The following is a 24,473-nucleotide window of genomic DNA, read 5'->3' on the forward strand; positions in this document are numbered from 1 at the left end:
CCACAGTTTCATGGATGCTGGTAGAAGCCACAAAACCCCAAGTTATGACAAAAAACAATTTATTACACACGGCAATAGCAGTGGCCACGGTAGCAGCACTTTTGCTTGGGTTCTAGGACCCCAGTTCCCACAGACAATGCAAAGAGGCATTGCAGGTGACACCAGCACAGCCAGTGGGCTGGGTTCTAGAAAAGGAACCCTGAGCTTAAGGAATCTGATTCTTTTATGACAGGTGATCATGCCTGTCCTTTGGTCCAGAAGAAGACACTATTTTCCAAGGCTGCCCATTAGGAGGTGAGAACATCTTTGAAAAGGCAGTCAGTGCCACTGCTCACAAGATGTGTGGAAACATGAGACAGGGGGAAAGGCAGCCATCCGCATTTTTTGATGGGTTAAGCATTCCCTGAAGCCTGGCTAAGTGAGGCCCCACAGGTTCTTGCCCTGCTAATGGGTCTCTTTCCACATTATCCACTTCAACCCAGCTTGGCTTCTGGGATTAGCTACTTTACATTTGCCTGTTTAGCAAAGAATTGGGGGCTTCCATTACTCCATCACTGGCGGTAAAATAAACGTTGAGGTTCAGGAGATTCTAAATTCCTCCGAGATTCTAATGTCTTCTTTACTGGGGACTGAGGGAGGGATGGGGACTGCAATGGTTCTGAGTCCAAGTTTTTCTGCCTGATGATTTGTGGGCTCTGGACCCTGGGAAATGAGGAAACCAGCTGGCTACACACCCGCTGCTCATCCAAGGCTGGCTCCCCTTGGAAGGGATTCTTGAGCACTCCATACCCCTCAACAGCGAAACAGAACGTAACATTCTACACTGCAAGCTCCTACATCGGGGCCAGCAAGCTTTGTGTGTAAAAAGCCTAATAGTAAATATTTTATGCTTTGTGGGCCATTCAGTCTCTGTTAAGACTCCTCAACTCTGCCCTTGTGGCACAAAAACAGGTACAATGTGTAAAGAAATGGGTGTGGTTGTGTTTAGATACATTTTTATTTACAAAATTCAATGGCAGGCTGGATTTACCCCTCAGGCTGTAATCGGCTGACCCTGTCCATATTCTGAACACACTCCTGTCTCGCAGGCTTCTTTACAAGCCTCTATGTAAAGCACAGGCTGGTGAGGGCCCCAGGGAGAGCAGCACCGCCCTCGGCACAGGCCCCTACTCCAAGTCCTGTGCGGGAGCAGGTCTCGCCCAGCGCAGCAGCTCTGCACCTCTGTGGCACCGCTCTGCCAAGAGGGAAGGTGCAGGCCCTGCAGCCCATCGCCTTGGATCTGAAGACCAGCCCTGTGGGGCTGCTAAGTCATGAAACTGGCCTCATGGAGATTTCATAAAGCCCCTACCAGCTTTCCTGCCCTTCAGAAATGCTTACATCTATATATTTATGTTATATCTTCATATATAAAGAAAATGGAAAAAGTCAAAATCAGTTTGCTATCATTTACAATGAAAGGAAGGAAGACTAAGGATGTGTTAATGTGTGTGTGGAGACAGGAAAAGAGACAGAACCAACACTAATTACTGCAAAACGAAAAAAGAGAAAGGAAGGAAGACAGGGAGGGAGGGGGCAAAAATCTCGTTCCATGCTCCACACAGTTCTCTTAAGTCTACAGGCCGAGGTTGTAGGAGCCTAGACAATCTCAGCAGGTAAGAAGATTCTAGGCCCACTAGACTTACACTTTACACTGAATTGAAGAAAATCATAAAAAAGGGTTTTGCCACCTGGATGTACAGCAGAACATAATTAAATTTAATATTCTTGGGACAGTGTTTTAATGGGATAAATCAGCTCCCATTTAACCTCATACATAGCGACACAAAGAAAGGCCTTTCATGGCGCACGAGGTGTATAAACAAAGGGAAACCATATCTTTCTGGGCAAAACTGCTTTTCTGGATTGTTTATTATGTTTAATCAGCATTGTGGAAAATGCAGCAATATCTGTTCATGGACTTGAGAACCCCGGAGTGGGAACAGCAGGTGCGGATGTGGGGAGAAGAAAGGAGGAGGGTCTGGAGAGCAGCCATAGGGGAGGCAAGTGTGAGGAGCCAGGAGTGGGGGCCCTGGGCTGCCCTAGACAGGGACATGCGGGCACCCCATGGGGTCTTTGGCGGCTCACAGGACAATGGCAGTGGAGGTCTGCTCCCTAGAGGGCGAAGGGGGCACTGAATTCTCCCCCAGTAGCCTCTTCTCTGATCCTTCCTCATTCTGGAAAAAAAAGAAAAAAGAAATCCTTAGGGGAAAAGGATGCAGGCAGAGTTAGCATCATAGAACTCAGAAAGCAGAAAGAGGAAAGGAGGAGGGAAAGGAAAAGGTGACAGGAAAAGCAGATCAGGCAAAAAAAAAACAAGGTGGCAGAGGAAGGGGAGTCAGACGAACACCTGGGGCAGGGCAGAGGGGAGAGTGGGGAGATCAGAGCAGAGGAGGGCGCAGAGAGGCACAGGGCGGTGACAGTTGGCCCAGGACCGTGGTGATGGCCACATTCCCCAGACAGCAAAGGGGAGAGCTGCATATGGAAAGAAGCTGAGGGGCACCAGGTCCAGCCTCAGGTTCGGGTGCCCCTGGCCCCGCACTCCTACCTGTCCCACACACTCACCACCCAGACTCACACTGCCCAGAGGCCCCTCCCCGACAACTCACCAGGGGCTGGGAGCTCTGGCCACACAAGTTTCGAAGACCTACTCCCAAGGAAGCCAAGGACACAATGACCTTCAAGACACAGACAGCCAGGAACAGGGCACGGATTGCTGTGAACAACTTCTGGAGATAAGGGAAGAACAAAGATAGTCAGGTGTCAGCTACTCCAATGCTGCCCACATCACCACCCTCTCCACCCACCCAGGCACTGACTCTATCCAGCTTGCTGCTCCCACCACAGCTGACTGTGTTTCCAGCCACAGCTTCCATCCCGTTGGCTTGTCTGCAGAGTGAACTTATCACTCCCTGTCAAGAAGTGGAGACTATTCCTTCAACCCGTAGAATCTGGAAGGGCCTAGGACTGCTTTGGCCACAGTGAAAGTGACACTATACAGTGACAGGGAAGCCCTTAGCTGGTCTGGCAGCTTCTACTTTCTGTCTCCTGAAATGCTTGCAACTAGGGTACTCCCCATTGGAATCCAGTTTCTGTGCTATGAGAAGCCCAAGCCAAGTGAAGAAGCCATCGCCGGCTCTTGCTGACAGCCCCCGCTGAGCTCCGGACCATGCAACTGCATCATCTCAGACCTCCAGCCTCGGCGAGCACTTGGATAACTTCACCCCCATCTGACTGTAACTGCATGAGAAAACCTGTGAGTGAGGATGGCTTATCTGAATCCAGCCAACTCACAGCACCGTGAGAAATAATAAGTTGTCATTTTAAGCCACTATATTTTGGTGTGGTTTTTAATTCAGTAATGGAAAACTGTGATACCAACACACCAGAAAAGCCAGAAGGGTGACCCACTATCTCCTCTCTGAAATGTCTCCTCTTTATTCCTCATCCTCCTTGATTCAGAGAATCTTCGTGTCATGAGGTCTGAAAAATGTCTGTAGCTTACATTAAAACCTCCTGAATGAAAGACCCAGCATGAAGTCCAAGCTCAAAGAGCCTACATCTCTGTCCTCCAGGGCCCCCAGCTCCCTGGGAACAAAGAGCTGTGATGGGTCCCCGAAGACTGGACTCTTCCTGCTCACCCTCAGCATCTGCATGTAAGCTCTACACTCCTCCTTCTGCCATTGGTTCTCTTGACTTCGCCGCATCCATCTGTACCCAGTGGTAGGGAAGACAGGGTCTGAGCGATCACACACAGTGTCGATGTATAAAAAGGGTTCAGTTTGCCAGATGAAGCTATTCATGCAGAGGACAACAGCAGCCATAGCTGTAGCAAAGCCTGCCAGGGTGAGCAGGCTGGATATATAGCCCTGGAAGAGAAAGAGGGTCAAGACACAGGCTCCTTCAAGCGGTGGAAGAGTCATGAGGTCCCCGCCTCAAACCCATCTCCTCTTCCCCAGCCCCTGTCCAGGAAACCCTCTCCTCCCCTCCAAGAAAGACCCCAAGATATTGACAACCAAAGGGCAGAAGACAGATAATGGAGCAGAACTCAGGAGGGGGTCAGTGAACAAGGTGGAGAGAGGGTGTCCAAGACTCACAGCAAGTTTGCCCGGGTGCTTCTCATGGACAATGGCCCCAGCTCCTGCTGCGATCACCTGAAAAGAGACACCAGAAAAAGGCCTCCAGTTTACTCTTCTGAATTGGTCTATCATCACCCTCTCACCAGCAGTTCCCAGAATAGCCAATGTGAAGCAGGATCCCAGGGACAGACAAAGAACTCTGACACACAGACCAGGATTCCACCTATACCTGCCCCACCCCTCCCATCTGTCTTCAAGAGAAAAATGGAAGTGACAGGGTTTCAGCTACACCCCAGAGCAGCCTCCTCATGGCCAAAGGTCATTTGGCTCCAGAGAGTTTGGTCGCTTCCCCAAAGCCCCAACCAAGATCCATAAGCGCCTTCTTGCCCATCACCACTTGCCTCCCTCCAGGCTCACAGCCTGTTCCTTACTCACCACAGACCCCGCCCAGAAGGCACAGCCTGAGGCACGCAGCACAGTCCAGGGCCCCAAGCTGAGACACACTCCAAGAACACAACTCACAACCCCCAGCAATATCTGAGTCACCTGCAAGACAGGATGAGAAACCAGACCCCTTCCCGTGAGTCCACGTGCCCCGGCTGCCCTGGGACCAGCTGCCTGGCTCCTACCTAGGTGGCTCTCCTCTCCTTTTCCTCTGCCTTGACCTCTCTGCAGCTCTGATTCTGGAAGATTCTGTCCCCTTAAAATCCATGAAGCAGCACTGGCCTGGGTCTCCCCTCACCCTTCTCATAGGCTTGGCTATTTATCCTTCATCAATTTTTCCCAACTTCCACACTTTCTCATCCCACCTGAAGATTCCCACTTCTTCCCCCCCATTCTCCTTCAGAGGTCCCGTTGTCCCATCCAAACCCCCAGCCTGACCTGAGCTTCTGGCCTATCCTTTCTCTTCAGATCCAAACACACACTCTTCAGGGCTCTGTGGCAGACACAAAGAAGTGCCGCTGAGACCTCCTTCAAGAAAGGGCTTGTTTGATTGCTGACAGCCTGCAGTTGTCAGCTCCTTCAGGGTCACCCTAATTTTTCAAGCTGAAGACACACACTGAGGAGGGCCCCCCAGCCAATGATTAAGCAAGACAGTGGCTCAAGGGCCATCTCCACCCAGTGTGGAACTCCTGCAGTGGGCAACCTTTGCCTGGGAGCTCCCCACTGGCCTGGCAGAGTCTGCATTGCAGCCTGATGGTTCCTCCTGCCCAATCCTGCTCCCCCTCTTTTCATTTCATAGGTGTCATACCCAATAAGCCGTTCACACACCCAACTCCAACTCAGAAGAGAACTCCTCTTCTTCCTGGAAAACCCAACTGTCACCACCTCCACATCCAACCGGCATCTCGGATTTGTCACATCCAAATCCCCTACTACCACACACACACACCTCTCGAATGGCTGCTCCTCCTGACTTTCAGGGCTCCGATCTCCTGGTCACCCACACTTCAACCCTCTGCATGCTGTGAATGCCTCTCTTTCCTTATGCCCCAAACCCCTTCACTCCCATGCCATGGAGGTCTGCGAAGGACAGGGACTCCTTTGTCTCCTCACCATTCCTGCTATGATTATGCGAGTGCAGATCCTCGATCCTTCTCACCTGGATGCCTCCTGACTCTGAGGCAGGTTCCTGCTCAGAATCCATTGACAGCGTTCTCACTGTCAAAGCTGATTCAGGACAGACTCCTCACCTGGTCTTTCAAGGCTCTCAGCAATATGGGCCCAAATCACCCATTCATGAAGCCCATTCCCTTTACTCTTAACCATTATAGAACTTGCCCTATGCCTTCTGGCCTCTTTGCCTTTGGTCCTGCCATTCTTTAACCTGGAATTCTTTTTTGTCCATCTTCCACCTCTGTCTATACCTATTCCTTCTCCATTCAGGGTTCTCCTGCCCTCAAGGATGTCAGATGTGCTTCTCCCTCACCTGATCTACCTTTAGTTCCAGTCATTAGTGTAGCTGCTGTTCCTTCTGATGGTCACTGAGTACTTCCAGATATAGCCCAGGGATTCTCTCTGTAGCTTGGCCTGAAGTGCTGAACACATTGCCTTGCACCTGTAGGCTTTCAGTCCATGTGGGGTCAATGAAACCGAATTAACAGCCTCTAGACTGTTCTTCCTGTTGCCCTACCTCTGGCTGGGACCGACTCCTCTGCGCCAAAGAGGAGGTCGATTCTTCCTTTCCATCCAAATTTCTGTGGGGATACTTACAACTTTTTCCTACACAGAATGAGATATAAATAGTGATTTCTCATGTCCCTCTCATGGGAATTCAACCCACTTTCCTCTTTTGCATCCTATTGAAGAAGGAGAGTTTCCATTGTGAAAGCTGAGCCTACAAATGGGGTCATTCTTGTCACACTCAACTAAAACAGAGTCGAGAGGCCAGGGGCAAAAAGCACTCGGGGCACAAAATGTTGCTCCCAAAATGTAATTCTCTACAAATCAGGCTGCTGAAGCTGCCTGCTGCAACTTGAAACCAGCTTTATCTACAGCTTCTGACCTTGCTACAACTCTAGGATTAGTTTTACTCATGCCATCGCTCACCCATCAGAGCTCACCAGCTCCCCAAAACCTATGATCTTTCATGAAGGGCAATATGTAACATTTCTCCTTTTTATAAGCCTCTAACCTTCTCTTTGTTCTAAAGACATACTGGAGACCACCTGGTCTGTGTGTATGCCCCAAATTGAAATTCTCTCCTCCCAAATAAAACGTTTTAATTTTGAAGATTTGGCTCTATATTTTAATTGACCTCATCACCTCGTTAACGTGCCCCCCAACCCCGCACCAGCCCAGTCTTACCCCTAGAGCCAGCTGCTCATAACCAATCCTGGCTGTGGAAGGCACAGTGTCCCCAGGGTGAAAAAGAAACTTCTTCAGAGAACCTCCAGCTTTCAGCAGTTGTGTCAAAGCTGACTCCTGGTGGATGTGGACGTTGACGTGGGTGGGCTGGGATGGCCTAGAGGCCATAGCAACTTCATTCACAATCACCGTGTTTTGCGTCATCCTGCCTGCCAGGGAGAAGACATATAGCAGTGAGGTCTGGGAACTAGGTGAGGGAAAAATACACAGCACAGGTGAAAGGAGAGAAATAGTGTCTTTGTCAAGATCCCAGCTGGGCACAATAGCTCACGCCTGTAATCCCAGTGCTTTGGGAGGCTGAGGTGGGTGGATTACCTGAGGTCAGGAGTTCAAGACCAGCCTGGCCAATGTGGCAAAACTCCTTCTCTACTAAAAATACAAAAATTCTCATGGTGGTGCGCACCTGTAGTCCCAGCTACTCAGGAGGCTGAGGCAGGAGAATCACTTCAACCCGGGAGGCTGAGGTTGCAGTGAGCTCAGATCTTGCCACTGCACTCCAGCCTGGGTGACAGAGTGGGACTCCATCTCAAAAAAAACAAAAACAAACAAACAAACAAACAAAAAACAGTGTCTTTGTCAAAATTCAAAGGGTATTCCCAGTGCAGATATCAATGGCACTGGAAATCAATAGTGATTTTACACATAAAAAAGTTAAGAGATACAAAAGGGTATATATACCTTTAAAACCTTATCGCTCATCTTTTTCCCTCAACCACCTATTTGCCTTGCAGATGCAAAGTAATATTATCAGTTTCTTATAAATCCTACCATGACATTTTTGCATACAAAAGTGTGAAAAAGTATTTCTCCCCCCTTTTCCCACAAATAGCAGCATACTATACACACTGATTTGCATGATGCTGTGATCACACGATCATATGTTTTTAGAATAATCCTACATGAGTCCATAAAAAGTGTCAACCTAAATAACAGAGAGAGGCTCTCCAAAAGAAAATGAGATTGATTCTGGAATAGGGCATTGCAATGAGAATATGCTTACCATAGTAAATCATGTGCACATTCAGGGAGGTAAAGGAAGACAAAGGTTTTTAAAGGAAAAATGGGGAGACTTACATAATCTCTTTGAGGTGATCATCCTTGGCTACAAGGATCAATAACAAGGGTGACACAAGTCCAGGGTTAGACAGGCAGTTGCTGGTGGATGTCCTCACAGAAGTATTTTTTTGTGTAAGGTTGTCATTTTACAGAGTCCTTTGTGATGACTTTTGTTCCCAGGTTATTTACGCATGAGAACCCTGCCTTGTGGGCCTTCCATTTTCAGATTTTTTTTTTAACTCAAGTGACTCGATTATGATTCTGACAACTTTCACAAAAGCTTCTTCACTCATTTGTATAACTGCATATATTTTGAGAGTATGAATTCCTCATAATTTATTTAAGTGGTTCCCTATTGGCAGACATTTAGGTTATTTCCAATCCTTTTCCATTACAGACAATGTGGAATTGGCAGGGCAACAGGAATGCGCATTTGCAATTTTAGTAGATATTGTCAGTTTTCCTCCACGGAGGTGGTAGCAATTCACATGCAGGAGGCAAACTCTTTTATCTTTTTCCTTTTATATGGGGAAAAATGCATTGATTTTAATCAATTTTATGTAATAAAAATGTCCCATTTTAAATGTATATCTCAACGAGTTTTGACAAATTTACACATTTGTGCAATTACAGCTACAATCAAGATAAAGGACATTCCTACACAGCAATACATTCCCTAAAGCCCCTCCCCAGAAAATACCCCCAACCACTGGCCATGAGCAACCACTGACCTGCTTTCTGTAATGATTTCCATATATTTTTAATCCATGGTTTTCTTTTATTTCATTTTTTTATTATGTATTTATTTATTTATTCATTTTTTGAGACGGAGTCTCGCTCTGTCGCCCAGGCTAGGGTGGCGCGATCTCGGCTCACTGCCAGCTCCACCTCCCGGGTTCACGCCATTCTCCTGCCTCAGCCTCCCGAGTAACTGGGACTACAGGCGCCCGCCATCAAGCCCAGCTAATTTTTTATATTTTTAGTAGAGACGGGGTTTCACCGTGTTAGCCAGGATGGTCTCGATCTCCTGACCTCATGATCCGCCCGCCTCGGCCTCCCAAAGTGCTGAGATTACAGGCGTGAGCCACCGCGCCCGGCCAGTTCTCTTTTAGAGAGAGAGATGGGGTGTTGCTTTGTTGCCCAGGGTGGTCTCAAACTCCTGGACTCAAGCAATCCTCCCACCTCAGCCTCCCAAAGTGCTGCAATTACAGGTGTGAGCCACCACGCCTGGCCCATAGTTCTCTTATTATGAGTGAGGTTGATTGTCTTTTCATATGTTAAGGGCCATTTTTATTTCTTCTTTTGTGAGCTCTCCGTTTACATCCTATGTCCTTGTTTGGTTTTGTTTTGTTTTGCTTTTTTCTATGGAAGTTCTTTATCTATTCACAAAATTACCGTTTGTGATATGAGTTTCAAATGTTTCTTTACAATTTGAAGTTTATTTTTTGACCTTGCTTGTATATTCATACAATCCATGTTCTATTTCATTCTATTTATGGTGTCTAGCTCTTACACTTTTAAAGGACTTCCCCGTTTCAAGATTATAAAATAATCTTCCACATTTTCTTCTAAGTGCCTTTATGCTTTCAGTTTTCACTTTTAAATGCCGACCATCTGGAATTTGGGAGCTGGGTGACCAACCTTGGCCGTTGGGAGACACGGATCCAAGTTCTGTTGCTGTCATTCAGATGTTTAACTTCTGAAAGATACGTTCCATTTGCGGAAAATACATCCTCTTTTTCTCAGTGATTTAAAATTCTCTCCTGAGCAGAAATGAAGTTCCCCTAGGAATGTAGACCTATTCTAGTCCTTATATTCAGCCCATTGGCATGTCTCATGGGCTAGGCATCATTACCACAATTTTAACATGGAGCTTAATGCTAATTGGGCTGTTTCATGATCCCCTCGTGTGGTTTTTCTTTCAGAATTGTCATGGCCATTTTTGCTAGACTACTTCTTCATGTGCACTTTAGAATCAGCTTGCCTGGCTCTAAAATAAATCCTGCATAGGCAATTCTAATGGACATCCTGGCTAAGTATCACAGTTTAAATCAAATATTATTAACAATTCTAATAACACCTCCCATTCGTACTCTATCTACTTTTCAAAGCAGTTTCACTCTTTCACCCACCTGGCCTCGTTGGGGTTAGAAAGGACAGGAGTTAGACAATTCCGCACACGCACAAAGGAGCTTCAGACTGCTTCCCGCAAAAGGAAGCCCAGCCCCAGATTCCAGCCAGACCTTCCCTTGACGGCCCAGGCCTCGCCCTGAGGGCACCTCGGGTTCCAGCTACCTCCGGGCCCCCAGGACCACCGCTTCCCCCGCCCCACGCCAACCCCTAGATCTGCCTCGCCCCCGCCTGAAGAGTCGGATCTGAACCAGGCCGGCACCACGGAGATTCCCCTGCGGGCCGCCCGACGCCTGGTAGGTGGTGGGCTCTTCCCGGCTGCCCCGAACACTTTCCTCTGTCCAGCTCTTCCCGTGCCCCGGGGCTGGGGAAAGCGTCCGGCAGCCCCGCCGCGCCCTGGCCCCGTCCCAGGAGCCACCCCACCGTAGGGCTCCAGCCAGGGTCCAGGCGTGCAGGCGGCGGAAGGTGGACGGGACGCGCCAGCCCCAGGCCTCTCCTCCCGCTCTCCAGCCGTTTTTCTGGGGAGAAACACCTGCACCCAGCTGTCCCTCCCTCCTACGTGAGTCCTCCTGGAAACCAGGTTGGAGGAAGAAAGACGTCCTGTGGACAGGACGGGGTGGGGGCATGGCCCTGGGGACTCCTCGTGACAGAGGGTCCTGCGGCAAGAGGGTCTCCCGGGCCGCGGAGGCCCTGCCTCACCTGCAGTCCTCCGGGAGCCCGCGGCCGAGCAGAGCGGACACTAGCTGACCCCGAGCAGGGGAGCGACGGGAGGGCGGAGACGGCAGATGCACGAGTGGGGGCTGCGGCCCCGCCCAGGCTGCGCGGTTTCCCGAAACCAGCTGCGGCCCGGGGGCCCGGCAAGGGGGTTCCGCCCGGAGGAGCGGACCGGGCGGGAGAAGACCGAGCCCCCGCGCGCCCCCTGCGCTCCCACTCGCGCACACTTGCACGCCGGCCCTGGCCGGGCGGGGCTGGAGGCGAGAACGACCCCACGGGCTTTCCCAGGGCCGTCCGCCCGCGGACCCTCCCAGCTCCCCAGAGCCCAGTGACCCTCGCGCAGCAGGAGAACCCCAGACGGACCCCAGGCCCTGCAGCCTGTCATGAACCCGAGGGGCTGAAGTTCAGCCCCACCCCCGCCTCCCCTCCCCGCCTCCCCCTCCAACTCTCAACCCACTTCTCCAGCCAGCGCCCCAGCCCTCCCGCCGCCCGCTCGCAGGTCCCGAGGAGCGCAGGTGAGGCGGCACCCCACTCCCGGCGGCCCCCGGGCCTCCTTCCGCACGCACCCCGAGCTGCCTCCGCACAGTTGGAGGAGCATAGGAGGGACCCCCACCCAGGGATGAGACTCCAGGAAGGGGACTGCGGAGGAAGCCAGGTGCGGCCCCGGCTTTTGACCTACCTCCGCACCGCAGCGCGGTCCTTCACGGGGCAGGGGCGGCGTGAACCCGTCGGGCGTGAGCAGCAGTCGGTGGAGCGGGAGGTCGGCGGTGGCGGGGATGGGGGTATCCGGAGCACAGCCGGGGCGCAGCTGCTGGCACAGGAGCTCCACAGGCAGCCAAGGACTCGGTCCTGTCCCAGAGCCTGCGGACTGTGGAGGGGAGGCCGCAGGAAGAGCCCGGGAGGAGGGGGTGAGGGGTCGAGGTGTGGCGCGCTGCTTGACCCAGACGCCAGGGCCCTGGGAGGAGGATGAGGGGGACAGAGCAGATCTTGGGCGAAAGGGGAGGTTCCCGCAGGCTCAGTAGTCGCCGCAGCTCCAGCATGGTCAGCAGCCCCCTCTGCTACACACATTCCCCTCGTGAGGGGCCAGGGGTGCGGCCCTGTGACCAGGACAGCCATTCACTGGGTGACTTTGAGCCACCACTGGCCCCTGACCTCCCCAACTCCAATGAAATCTGCGAAAATCTTCTGACAGCCCTTCCTCTCTGGTGCTCCCTTCCTCATAGACTGTGTCCCTGACAATGGGAACAGCCGACAGTGATGAGATGGCCCCGGAGGCCCCACAGCACACCCACATCGATGTGCACATCCACCAGGAGTCTGCCCTGGCCAAGCTCCTGCTCACCTGCTGCTCTGTGCTGCGGCCCCGGGCCACCCAGGCCAGGGGCAGCAGCCGGCTGCTGGTGGCCTCGTGGGTGAGTGTGACGGCCTGCCTCGTGGGGCGGCGGGAGGGACTCCCCACCTCCAGCCGCAGCAGCACTCTCTGCCAGCCTCCCTCTGAACAGGACACCGAGCCAGTTATGTCTTCTTACTTAGCGATGTGATTCTCTGGCCTTCTCAGTAAGAGCCTGGGGAGGGGAGGCTCTGGGCTGAAGGGGTGTGGAGGAGCCACTGACCATGCAGAGTCCCAATCAGTGGAGCCCTGAGTCCATCCTTTCCTCTGGGCCAAACTCAGGATGGGCCGGCTCTCCTCTCCTTCCTTTCCCTTCTCTTTTCTCCTCCTCCTGCCTCTTCTTCTTTCTCCTTCTCCTCCTCTTTCTTCTCCTTTTCTCTTCTCTTCTCTTCTCTTCTCTTCTTTCTCTCTCTCTCTACCTCTCCCTCTCTTTTGGGGGTTTTAGCGGTTAATCCCTGCAGTGGCAGGTCCACCTAGAAGCCGGGATCTTGGGTCCTTTGTCTTTCAGGTGATGCAGATCGTGCTGGGGATCTTGAGTGCAGTCCTGGGAGGATTTTTCTACATCCGCGACTACACCCTCCTGGTCACCTCGGGAGCTGCCATCTGGACAGGGGCTGTGGTGAGTAGAGCAGGACAGTGCTTGACTGCCTGTGAGAGGGGTGGGGCATTGCTCTCCTGATTGCCTTCCTCCAACATGGCGCCACAGAATGCTGGCAGTCGGAGAGATCTGATTATCCAGGACCATTCCCTGCCTGTTCAGATGAGCAAACAGCTGAGGGCGGTGGTGGCATGTCCTATTCACACTGTCTGCTCTCCCATACCCTGCCCAGTGCTGCTCCCACCAGGCTGGCCGCCTCTCCCCGCCTTCAACAGTTAATGTCAACTAAGGATCTAAGGACCTGCTCATCTCCAGATACTTGCATTGAGATGGGGGAGGCAGAGCGTTCTAGATAGTATGTGGTCCCCCAGGAAGCATCACCCCCTGGTTATTCCCATTGTCCTCCACAGGCTCTGCACACAATGGAAACCCAGGAATTGTTGTCAACAGATGGGTGTGTGCAGTTTGCACAGGAGCTGGGTAGGCTGGTCATGGTACCTACACTCTCAGAATAACACTAAAACACTCATATTTACTGACAGAAGCCGAAGTAATTACCTTCACCCAGCCTGTGGCAAAATACCCAGCTTAGTTACAGAATTAGCCAAACAGGATTCAGGTCCACCTGTCCACTGGGATATACTAGATTTCCTGTTCTTCAAGCCCAGCTGAGTGGATTATTGGGCACTGTTAGGACAGGCTTCTAGACCTAACAGTGCCCACTCTGTATAGACTCACCCTTCATTGAGATCTTCTCCAGCACCCCACGACTTTTATCCACAGGATCCCACCATCCCTAGAACTTTCATAAAGCACTTGGTGTTGTTTAAAAAGGAAGGTTTAGAAGGGAAGAGGGGCTCACACCTGGCTTGACCACAAGCTCTTAGGTGTCACTAAAGCAGGGCCTTTTGCAGCCTCAGGAATTGGATCCAGGCTCCACCCTCTCAGCAATTATCTTACCATGGATAATAAAGCTTAGCATGAAACCTCCGGCCCAAGCTGTATGCTGGGGAAGGGCCTGCATGGAGGCTCTCTCGTGGGAGAGGAGTTGCATTTCCTGTGCTAAGCCTGCTCCTGGCTCAATCTCTCCCCAGGCTGTGCTGGCTGGAGCTGCTGCCTTCATTTACGAGAAACGGGGTGGTACATACTGGGTAAGTTCAGGGAAGGGCATAGGAGGGGACCAGGTTCAGGCTGGAGGTCACCCCAATCTCCTGCCCTGTTGCAGGCTTCTCTGGGCCTTGCCCTTTTTTCCCCCGACTGGACTCTGAGAGAGACTGAAACACAAAGATTTCTCTCTGCCTCCTCCCTCCCCAGGCCCTGCTGAGGACTCTGCTAGCGCTGGCAGCTTTCTCCACAGCCATCGCTGCCCTCAAACTTTGGAATGAAGATTTCCGATATGGCTACTCTTATTACAACAGTGCCTGCCGCATCTCCAGCTCGAGTGACTGGAACACCCCAGCCCCCACTCAGAGTCCAGAAGAAGTCAGAAGGCTACACCTATGTACCTCCTTCATGGACATGCTGAAGGTAGGTGGCCAAGGGGAAGGGGCAGCAGCAGGTGGGGCAGGGACGGCCAGGCCAGGCCAGGGGCAAGAGTCAGGTTCTCCACCAGAAATAGGTGTTACCTATTCTGCACCAAGCTTGAGTATTGTCACCAAAGACAAAGCATCAGACAAAATAGAAATGGCTCCTGTAGGGTGTTACAGACAAGTGGGAAATACAAGCATTAAAATAATAATAAATGAACCACTATAGCAAGTGTGCCGAGTGCTGCAAAGGTGTTAAATGCATGTTTTCCCTTGATCCTCTGAAGTCTTGGAGGTTATCAGGGAATCAAATCATAGCCCAAACCTGTCACTGTACAAATGAGGACACAGGCCCAATGTGAGCAGTTTCCAGCTGTATTCTGTACATTGAATGCATTGACTTCCCCTCCAGAAGCCACGAACTTGGAGATAAAGGGAGATTTTCCCAGGTCAATAAGGAGCATGGGGACAGAGCAGGAAGGCAGCTGTCATCCTGGTGCTTATGGCCTTGGCCCTCTGTCCCCAGGCCTTGTTCAGAACCCTTCAGGCCATGCTCTTGGGTGTCTGGATTCTGCTGCTTCTGGCATCTCTGGCCCCTCTGTGGCTGTACTGCTGGAGAATATTCCCAACCAAAGGGGTGAGTCCCTAAGGTGTGTGCCTGTGTATTTGGGGCAGTGGAACTGCTCAAAGGAGACAGGAATGGACAGTGGACAGTTTGGGGAGGAGAAAGGGGCCCATGACCCAAGTCCCACCTATTATCATGCCTGTCTTTCTACCCAGTGGTGGCCCAGCCCAGAAAGCCCCTATCCCCAACCAAGTGGCCCCCAAGTCAAAGAGCCCAGGAATCCAGGGAAGTCCATATCCATGCTATGCCTTTGGATCAGGTACCATGCTGCTGATTCTGGTAGCTCCAGAGCTAAGCTGCCCCTGGAGGAGAGACTCCGCCCTTTCTCTCCCACTCACGATTGTCTTGCCTTTCCTCTTCCGTTAGAAAAGAGACCAGAAGGAAATGTTGGAAGTGAGTGGAATCTAGCCATGCCTCTCCTGATTATTAGTGCCTGGTGCTTCTGCACCGGCATCCCTGCATCTGACTGCTGGAAGAAGAACCAGACTGAGGAAAAGAGGCTCTTCAACAGCCCCAGTTATCCTGCCCCCATGACCATGGCCACAGCCCTGCTCCAGCAGCACTTGCCCATTCCTTACACCCCTTCCCCATCCTGCTCCGCTTCATGTCCCCTCCTGAGTAGTCATGTGATAATAAACTCTCATGTTATTGTTCCCAGGTTCTCGCTTAGTTATTCCAGGGAATTTCTCTTGGCTGGAAGAGGAAGTGGAGAAGGAGCCAATGGCAAACCTCCCACAGCTCCCCAACCTCCTGCCTCAGGCTAGAGTTGCTGGCCCTGGAGCTAGAACCTCTTTGAGGCTGATCCTGTGGCTGTAGGTTCAAAAGCCTAGGAGTAAAGGATGAACGGGGCTGAGACTCTGAGCCCACTCCCTACCACTAACATTTAAGAAGGTGAATGCTTGGCAATTTAAGAATTAGATTTTTTTTTATTGTGACTTTGAAAAAATTAAGTAGACAACATAACACCGATAGGACATCCAACAACATAGAAAGGACATCCAACAATATGGCAAAATAGAAACCCTTACAAATTGTCCCATAAAAAATCCTAAAACTGCTTGATAAAATATGAATCATGTATTTTTAAATTCATGACTATGAACCCAGAAAAAGATGGAGGCCATCAAAGCCTATAGTAGAAGTAGGGGCAAGAATTCAGAGAGTAGAAGCCAGTATCTGCCTGTGTCAGTCCCACAACCACCCACATACTCAGTGTTCCACTTGAAGGACCCACAGGGCTCAGCATGTAGTTGTGTTCATGGCTAAGTTATATTATAGTAAAAGGATACACAAGGTGGGGAAAGAACACATTAGGCGGACTCTGGAAGAATCCGGCACAGGCTTCCTATATCTTCCCACAGTGAGAGGCCACACAGTAACACAGCAGTGTTTCTGCCCAGGGAAACCCACCTAAGACTCAAAGACCAGGGTTTTTATTGAGAGCTGGCCACATAGGCACTCCCTCCACCTGCACAGCTACTGCAATTCCAGACTCTCAGAGGAAAAGCAGGTGTCCACCTGAAATCACATTGTACAGTCGAGGCAAGCTGATAGACTGGAATTTAGTATGCAGGCATACAAAACCACCTTATCAGCCAAGGAACATTCCAGAAGCCCAATTCCTAGAAGACAGCCAAGGGTAGCAAAACCTTGTAAAGGGTGACCCTCTGTGTTAACTCTTTCTTGCACACTGCCCTGAGGGCATCTGCCAACCTCTTGCAACCCAAAACTGCACTTAATAACTATGTGAAAGACAGTAAATGAAGCCTAGAGCCACTTAAGCTGGAGAGTTACAGTGAAGGACCCAGTATAAATCTTCACTTTCAGAGGACATTTGGGAAAAAATCCACTCCTTCGAGGGAGATGAAAAGTAAACTCTTGGTGAAAGGAGTCAGATGAAGATTCGTGAATACAAGCTGGCCCTAACATGGACTTATGGATGGAATTCCCACTCCTTGGATAAACCCCCAAACACTGAGAAAATAATTTAAAGTTCTCAAGATGGTAGTGACCCCTGACACCTGTCAGAAACAAATGCAAATTCTGCTGGAGAAATTTACCTTAAACTAAACCCTTAAATGATCTGCATGACTATATTTTTTAAAGTGAGACAAATAAATAGAAAGCAAAAAAAAAATGATGATTATAAATTAAGTTTATGAGTAACTGCAATAAATATAAATGGATAAAATAGTCCATTTGAACCAGATAGACAGACTGTATTTTTATAAAACTCATCCATATGCTAGTTACACAAAACACAACTAAAGCAAAGATACAGAAAGATAGTAAAAGGATGGGGAAAAAAGATATAACAACCAAATTAGTATGGCTGTATTCAAGAGCTGTATGCCAGAGACAAAGAGGCCACTCACAGTCAATCCAATCGTCATTCTCTCTTCCTTACTAATAGAAATCCAGTTTTGTTTTGTTTTTAAGTCGCTACTACCAGCCTTCCTTGCAACTGAGGATTGCAGTGACCCACACTCTCAGCCAATGAGAAGTCAAGAGAATTCACTGGGAACAGAAAGAATTGGTTTCCCTACTTTCTGCTCCCTGCTTCCTCCCCTTCTCCCAGGAATCAGGACCCCATACCTGGCACTGGAGGAGCCATCTTGTGGCTAAGCGGGTAATAGTCAGAGGTTGGAAATGATACAAAAGACTAAGGAGGCTGGACCCTCAACAACATTAATTGAATATGCCCAACGAATCCTGGATACTTACCTTTGAACAGCTCTATATGACAAAAATAAATGCCTTGCTGGCTTTTTTTAAGGAAAAAAAATTTTCTTTAATTTACAGTAGCAACAAAACTATAAGATACTTAGAAATAAATCTAGACACTCAAGACTGGTAAAGAAAATCATAAAACTTTATTGAAAAACATTAATGAATACCTAAATTAAATAAAAAAGACATATACTATGTCCACAGGTGAGAGGACTCCATTTTGTAAAGATGGCATCTCCCTCCAAATTGATGCATAAATTCAGTGCAATCCAAATCAAAATCTCACCAGAGTTTTCTTAGTATGTGATTGGCCAATTCTCAACTTCATACAGAAGATCAAAAAATCAAGAATGTTGGTGTGTTCCAAGATAGCCAAATAGGAACAGCTCCGGTCTGCAGTTCCCAATGTGATCATTGCAAAAGATGGGTGATTTCTGCATTTCCAACTGAGGTACCTGCCTCATCACATTGGGACTGGTTGGACAGTGGGTGCAGCCCACAGAGGGTGAGCCGAAGCAGGGCAGGGCATTGCCTCACCAGGGAAGCACAAGAGGTCGGGGGATTTTCCTTTCCTAGCCAAGGGAAGCCATGACAGACTATACCTGGAAAAACGGGACATTCCCGCCTAAATACTGTGCTTTTCCAACAGTCTTAGCAAACAGCACAGCAGGAGATTATATCCCATGACTGGCTTGGAGGGTCCCACGCCCACAGAGCCTTGCTCACTGCTAGCACAGCAGTCTGAGATCAACCTGCGAGGCAGCAGCCTGGCACGGGGAGGGACGTCCGCCATTGCTGAGGCTTGAGTAGGTAAACAAAGCAGCTGGGGAAGCTTGAACTGGGCAGAGTCCACCGCAGCTCAGCAAGGCCTGCTTTCTCTGTTGACTCCACCTCTGGGGGCAGGGCATAGCTGAACAAAAGGCAGCAGAAACTTCTGTAGACTTAAACCTCCCTGTCTGACAGCTGTGAAGAGAGCAGTGGTTCTCCCAGCACAGCGTTTGAGCTCTGAGAACTGACAGACTGCTTCCTTAAGTGGGTCCCTGACCCCTGTGTGGCCTAACTGGGAGACACCTCCCAGTAGGGGCCGACTGACACCTCGTACAGGCAGGTGCCCCTCTGGGACAAAGCTACCGGAGGAAGGATCAGGCAGCAATATTTGCTGTTCTGCAATATTTCCTGTTCTGCAGCCTCCGCTGGTGATACCTAGGCAAACAAGGTCTGGAGTGGACCTCCAGCAAACTCCAACAGACCTGCAGCTGAGGGACCTGACTGTTAGAAGGAAAACTAACAAACAGAAAGGAATAGCATCAACATCAACAAAAAGGACATCCACACCAGAACCCCATCTGTAGGTCACCAACATCAAAGACCAAAGGTAGATAAAACCACAAAAATGGAGAGAAACCTGAAAAGCTGAAAATTCTAAATACCAGAGCACCTCTTCTCCCCCAAAGGATCGCAGCTCCTCGCCAGCAATGGAACAAAGCTGGATAGAGAATGACTTTGATGAGATGACAGATAGGCTTCAGAAGGTCAGTAATAACAAACTTCTCTGAGCTAAAGGAGGATGTTCGAATTCATCGCAAGGAAGCTAAAAACCTTGAAAAAAGATTAGACAAATGGCTAACTAGAATAAACAGTGTAGAGAAGAGCTTAAATGACATAACGGAGCTGAAAACCATGGCAGGAGAACTACGTGAAGCATGCACAAGCTTCAGTAGCCGATTTGATCAAGTGGAAGAAAGGGTATCAGTGATTGAAGATCAAATTAATGAAATAAAGTGAGAAGAGAAGTTTAGAGGGAAAAGAGTAAAAAGAAACAAACAAAGCCTCCAAGAAATATGGGACTATGTGAAAAGACCAAATCTACATTTGATTGGCGTACCTGAAAGTGACAGGGAGAATGGAACCACATTGGAAAACACTCTTCAGGATATTATCTAGGAGAACTTCCCCAACCTAGCAAAGCAGGCCAACATTCAAATTCAGGAAATACAGAGAACACCACAAAGATAATCCTTGGGAAGAGCAACCCCAAGAAATATAATTGTCAGATTCACCAAGGTTGAAATGAAGGAAAAAAATGTTGAGGGCAGCCAAAGAGAAAGGTCAGGTTACCCACAAAGGGAAGCCCATCAGACTAACAGTGGATCTCTCGGCAGAAACTCTACAGGCCAGAAGAGAGTTGGGGACTATATTCAACATTCTTAAAGAAAAGAATTTTCAACCCAGAATTTCATATCTTGCCAAACTAAGCTTTATCAGTCAAGGAGAAATAAAATCCTTTACAGACAAGCAAATGCTGAGAGATTTTGTCACCACCAGGCCTGCCTTACAAGAGCTCCTGAAGAAAGCACGAAACACGGAAAGGAACAACCAGTACCAGCCACTGCAAAAACATGCCAAATTGTAAAGACCATTGATGCTATGAAGAAACTGCATCAACTAACTGGCAAAATAACCAGATAACATCATAATGTCAGGATCAAATTCATACATAACAATATTAACCTTAAATGTAAATGAGCTTAATGCCCCAATTAAAAGACACAGACTGGCAAATTGGATAAAGAGTCAAGACCCATCAGTGTGCTATATTCAGGAGACCCATCTCACATACAGAGACACACATAGGCTCAAAATAAAGAGACGAAGGAAGATCTACCAAGCAAAGGGAAAGCAAAAAAAAAAAAAAAAAAAAAAAAAAAAAAAAAAAAGCAGAGGTTGCAATCCTAATCTCTGACAAAACAGACTTTAAACCAACAAAGATCAAAAGAGACAAAGAAGGCCATTACATAATGGTAAAGGGATCAACTCAACAAGAAGAGCTAACTATCCTAAATATATATGCACCCGATACAGGAGCACCCAGATTCATAAAGCAAGTCCTTAGAGACCTACAAAGAGACTTAGACGCCTACACAATAATAATGGGAGACTTTAACACCCTACTGTCAATATTAGACAGATCAACAAGACAGAAGGTTAACAAGGATATCCAGGACTTGAACTCAGCTCTGCACCAAGCAGACCTAATAGACATCTACAGAACCCTCCACCCCAAATCAACAGAATATACATTCTTCTCAGCACCACATCGCACTTATTCCGAAACTGACCACATAGTTGGAAGTAAAGCACTCCTCACCAAATGTAAAAGAACAGAAATCACAGCAAACTGTCTCTCAGACCACAGTGCAATCAAATCAGAACTCAGGATTAAGAAACTCACTCAAAACCACTCAACTACATGGAAACTGAACAACGTGCTCCTGAATGACTACTGGGTAAATAACAAAATGAAGGCAGAAATAAAGATGTTCTTTGAAACCAATGAGAACAAAGACACAATGTACCAGCATCTCTGGGACACATTTAAAGCAGTGTGTAGAGGTAAATTTATAACACTAAATGCCCACAAGAGAAAGCAAGAAAGATCTAAAATTGACACCCTAACATCACAATTAAAAGAACTAGAGAAGCAAGAGCAAACGAATTCAAAAGCTGGCAGAAGGCAAGAAATAACTAAGATCAGAGCAGAACTGAAGGAGATATAGACACAAAAAAAAACCCTTCAAAAAATCAATGAATCCAGGAGCTGGTTTTTTGAAAAGATCGACAAAATTGATAGACTGCTAGTAAGACTAATAAAGAAGAAAAGAGAGAAGAATCAAATAGACACAATAAAAAATGATAAAGGGGATACCACCACTGATCCCACAGAAATACAAACTACCATCAAAAAATACTATAAATACCTCTATGCAAATAAACTAGAAAATCTAGAAGAAATGGATAAATTCCTGGACACATACACTCTCCCAAGATAAACCAGGAAGAAGTTGAATCTCTGAATAGACCAATAACAGGGTCTGAAATTGAGGCAATAATCAATAGCCTACCAACCAAAAAAAGTCCACAACCAGACAGATTCACAGCCGAATTCTACCAGAGGTACAAAGAGGAGCTGGTACCATTTCTTCTGAAACTATTCCAATCAATAGAAAAAGAGGGAATCCTCCCTAACTCATGTTATGAGGCCAGCATCACCCTGATACCAAAGCCTGACAGAGACACAACAAAAAAAGAGAATTTGAGACCAATATCCCTGATAAACATTGATGCAAAAATCCTTAATAAAATATTGGCAAACTGAATCCAGCAGCACATCACAAAGCTTATCCACCACAATCAAGTCAGCTTCATCCCTGGGATGCAAGGCTGGTTCAACATATGCAAATCAATAAACATAATCCATCACATAAACAGAACCAACGACAAAAACCACATGATTATCTCAATAGATGCAGAAAAGGCCTTCAACAAAATTCAACAGCCCTTCATGCTAAAGACTCTCAATAAACTAGGTATTGATGGAACGTATCTCAAAATAATAAGAGCTATTTATGACAAACCCACTGCCAATATCATACTGAATGGGCAAAAACTGGAAGCATTCCCTTTGAAAACTAGCACAAGATAGGGATGCCCTCTCTCGCCACTCCTATTCAACATAGTGTTGGTAATTCTGGCCAGGGCAATCAGGCAAGAGAAAGAAATAAAGGGTATTCAATTAGGAAAAGAAGAAGTCAAATTACCCCTGTTTGCGGATAACATAATTGTATATTTAGAAAACCCCAACGTCTCAGCCCAAAATCTCCTTAAGCTGATAAGCAACTTCAGCAAAGTCTCAGGATACAAAATCAGTGTGCAAAAATCACAAGCATTCCTATACACGAATAACAGAAAAACAGAGAGCCAAATCATGAGTGAACTCCCATTCACAATTGCTACAAAGAGAATAAGATACCTAGGAGTGCAACTTACAAGGAATGTGAAGGACCTCTTCAAGGAGAACTACAAACCACTGCTCAACGAAATAAAGGCGGTCACAAACAAATGGAAGAACATTCCATGCTCATGGATGGGAAGACTCAATATCGTGAAAATGGCCATACTGCCCAAGATAATTTACAGATTCAATGCCATTCCCATCAAGCTACCAATGACTTTCTTCACAGAATTGGAAAAAACTACTTTAAAGTTCATACGGAACCAAAAAAGAGCCCACATAACCAAGACAATCCTAAGCAAAAAGAACAAAGCTGAAGGCATCATGCTACCTCACTTCAAACTATACTACAAGGCTACAGCAACCAAAACAGCATGGTACTGGTACCAAAACAGAGATATAGACCAAGGGAACAGAACAGAGGCCTCAGAAATAACACCACACATCTACAACCATCTGATCCTTCACAAACCTGACAAAAACAAGAAATGGGGAAAGGATTCCCTATTTAATAAATGGTGCTGGGAAAACTGGCTAGCCATATGTAGAAAGCTGAAACTGGATCCCTTCCTTACACCTTATACAAAAATTAATTCAAGATGGGTTAAAGACTTAAATAATAGACCTAAAACCATAAAAACCCTAGAAGAAAACCTAGGCAATACCATTCAGGACATAGGCATGGGCAAGGACTTCACGACTAAAACACCAAAAGCAATGGCAACAAAAGCCAAAATTGACAAATGGGATCTAATTAAACAAAAGAGCTTCTGCACAGCAAAAGAAACTACCATCAGAGTGAACAGGCAACCTACAGAATGGGAGAAAAATTTTGCAATCTACCTATCTGACAAAAGGCTAATATCAGGAATCTTTAAAGAACTTAAACAAATTTACATGAAAAAAACAAACAACCCCATCAAAAAGTGGGCAAAGGATATGAACAGATCCTTCTCAAAAGAAGACATTTATGCAGCCAACAGACACATGAAAAAATGCTCATCATCACTGGTCATCAGAGAAATGCAAATCAAAACCACAGTGAGATACCATCTCATACCAGATAGAATGGTCGTCATTAAAAAGTCAGGAAACAACAGATGCTGGAGAGGGTGTGGAGAAATAGGAACACTTTTACACTGTTAGTGGGAGTGTAAACTAGTTCAACCATTTTGGAAGACAGTGTGGCGATTCCTCAAGGATCTAGAACTAGAAATACCATTTGACCCAGCAATCCCATTACTGGGTGTACACCCAAAGGATTATAAATCATGCTACTATAAAGACATATGCACACGTATGTTTATTGCAGCACTATTCACAATAGCAAACACTTGGAACCAACCCAAACGTCCATCAATGATAGACTGGATTAAGAAAATGTGGCACATATACACCATTGAATACTATGCAGCCATAAAAAAGGATGAGTTCATGTCCTTTGCAGGGACATAGATGAAGCTGGAAACCATCATTCTGAGAAAACTATCACAAGGACAGAAAACCAAACACCGCATGTTCTCACTCATAGGTGGGAATTTAACAATGAGAACATTTGGACACAGGGCAGGGAACATCACACACCAGGGCCTATCATGAGGTGGGGGGCTGGGGGAGGGATAGCATTAGGAGAAATACCTAAAATAAATGACGAGCTAATGGGCGCAGCAAACCAACATGGCACATGTATACCTATGCAACAAACCTGCACATTGTGCACATGTACCCTAGAACATAAAGTATAGTAATAAAAAAAATTCACCGAACACCACAAAAAAAATCAAGAATGTCAAAGAAAATTTCCATGTCCCCCGAAATCCAAATAAATAGTTAGATAAAAAAGGGAGTCAAACCAGACTATGGCCCCAATTGGCAAAGCTGTCCCAAGGACAACAGGGGGAATAAAGCTGGCATGGTGCTCTGTAAGAG

The 24,473-nt window shown here is 47.7% G+C and overlaps 2 protein-coding genes across 5 annotated transcripts; one reads left to right on the top strand and one right to left on the bottom strand.

The window, feature by feature from the left end:
• Positions 1-1,890: 1,890 nt before the first annotated feature.
• TMEM176B (transmembrane protein 176B) lies at positions 1,891-11,931 on the bottom strand. Of its 2 annotated transcripts, none has more exons than XM_003815058.8 (7): positions 11,563-11,931; positions 6,924-7,132; positions 4,551-4,661; positions 4,134-4,190; positions 3,678-3,905; positions 2,646-2,765; positions 1,891-2,213 (listed from the first exon to the last, which is right to left on the bottom strand). In XM_003815058.8, exons 2-7 carry the CDS (start codon positions 7,125-7,127, stop codon positions 2,121-2,123), a joined length of 813 nt encoding a protein of 270 aa, XP_003815106.1. In that variant the 5' UTR covers positions 7,128-7,132; positions 11,563-11,931; the 3' UTR covers positions 1,891-2,120. The 2 variants fall into 2 exon arrangements, with proteins under 2 accessions (XP_003815106.1, XP_003815105.1); XM_003815057.4 differs by lacking the exon at positions 11,563-11,931 and adding an exon at positions 10,869-11,016.
• On the top strand, positions 11,271-15,679 carry TMEM176A (transmembrane protein 176A). 3 transcript variants are annotated; one of them, XM_003815055.7, is made up of 7 exons: positions 11,271-11,398; positions 12,107-12,295; positions 12,782-12,892; positions 13,966-14,022; positions 14,186-14,398; positions 14,924-15,034; positions 15,389-15,679. In XM_003815055.7, exons 2-7 carry the CDS (start codon positions 12,122-12,124, stop codon positions 15,428-15,430), a joined length of 708 nt encoding a protein of 235 aa, XP_003815103.1. In that variant the 5' UTR covers positions 11,271-11,398; positions 12,107-12,121; the 3' UTR covers positions 15,431-15,679. The 3 variants fall into 3 exon arrangements, with proteins under 3 accessions (XP_003815103.1, XP_008966184.1, XP_003815104.1); XM_008967936.4 differs by having other exon boundaries at positions 11,361-11,538; positions 14,924-15,047; XM_003815056.5 differs by having other exon boundaries at positions 11,361-11,538.
• The last annotated feature ends 8,794 nt before the right edge of the window (positions 15,680-24,473 follow it).

This window comes from Pan paniscus, chromosome 6 (assembly GCF_029289425.2).
Source record: "Pan paniscus chromosome 6, NHGRI_mPanPan1-v2.0_pri, whole genome shotgun sequence".
Classification (NCBI taxonomy): Eukaryota; Metazoa; Chordata; class Mammalia; order Primates; family Hominidae; genus Pan; species Pan paniscus.

Bases quoted from the DNA above. Each gene is read 5' to 3' on its own strand.
- TMEM176B (XM_003815058.8), bottom strand. From the start codon at position 7,127: ATGACGCAAAACACGGTGATTGTGAATGAAGTTGCTATGGCCTCTAGG. The intron at 4,662-6,923 runs GTAAGACTGGGC...CCTGTCTTGCAG, and splicing joins ATGAGCAGCTGGCTCTAGGG to GTGACTCAGATATTGCTGGG. The intron at 2,766-3,677 runs GTGAGCAGGAAG...CCTTATCTCCAG, and splicing joins CTTACATGCAGATGCTGAGG to AAGTTGTTCACAGCAATCCG.
- TMEM176A (XM_003815056.5), top strand. From the start codon at position 11,503: ATGAGACTCCAGGAAGGGGACTGCGGAGGAAGCCAG. The intron at 12,893-13,965 runs GTGAGTAGAGCA...ATCTCTCCCCAG, and splicing joins CCATCTGGACAGGGGCTGTG to GCTGTGCTGGCTGGAGCTGC. The intron at 14,399-14,923 runs GTAGGTGGCCAA...CTCTGTCCCCAG, and splicing joins CCTTCATGGACATGCTGAAG to GCCTTGTTCAGAACCCTTCA.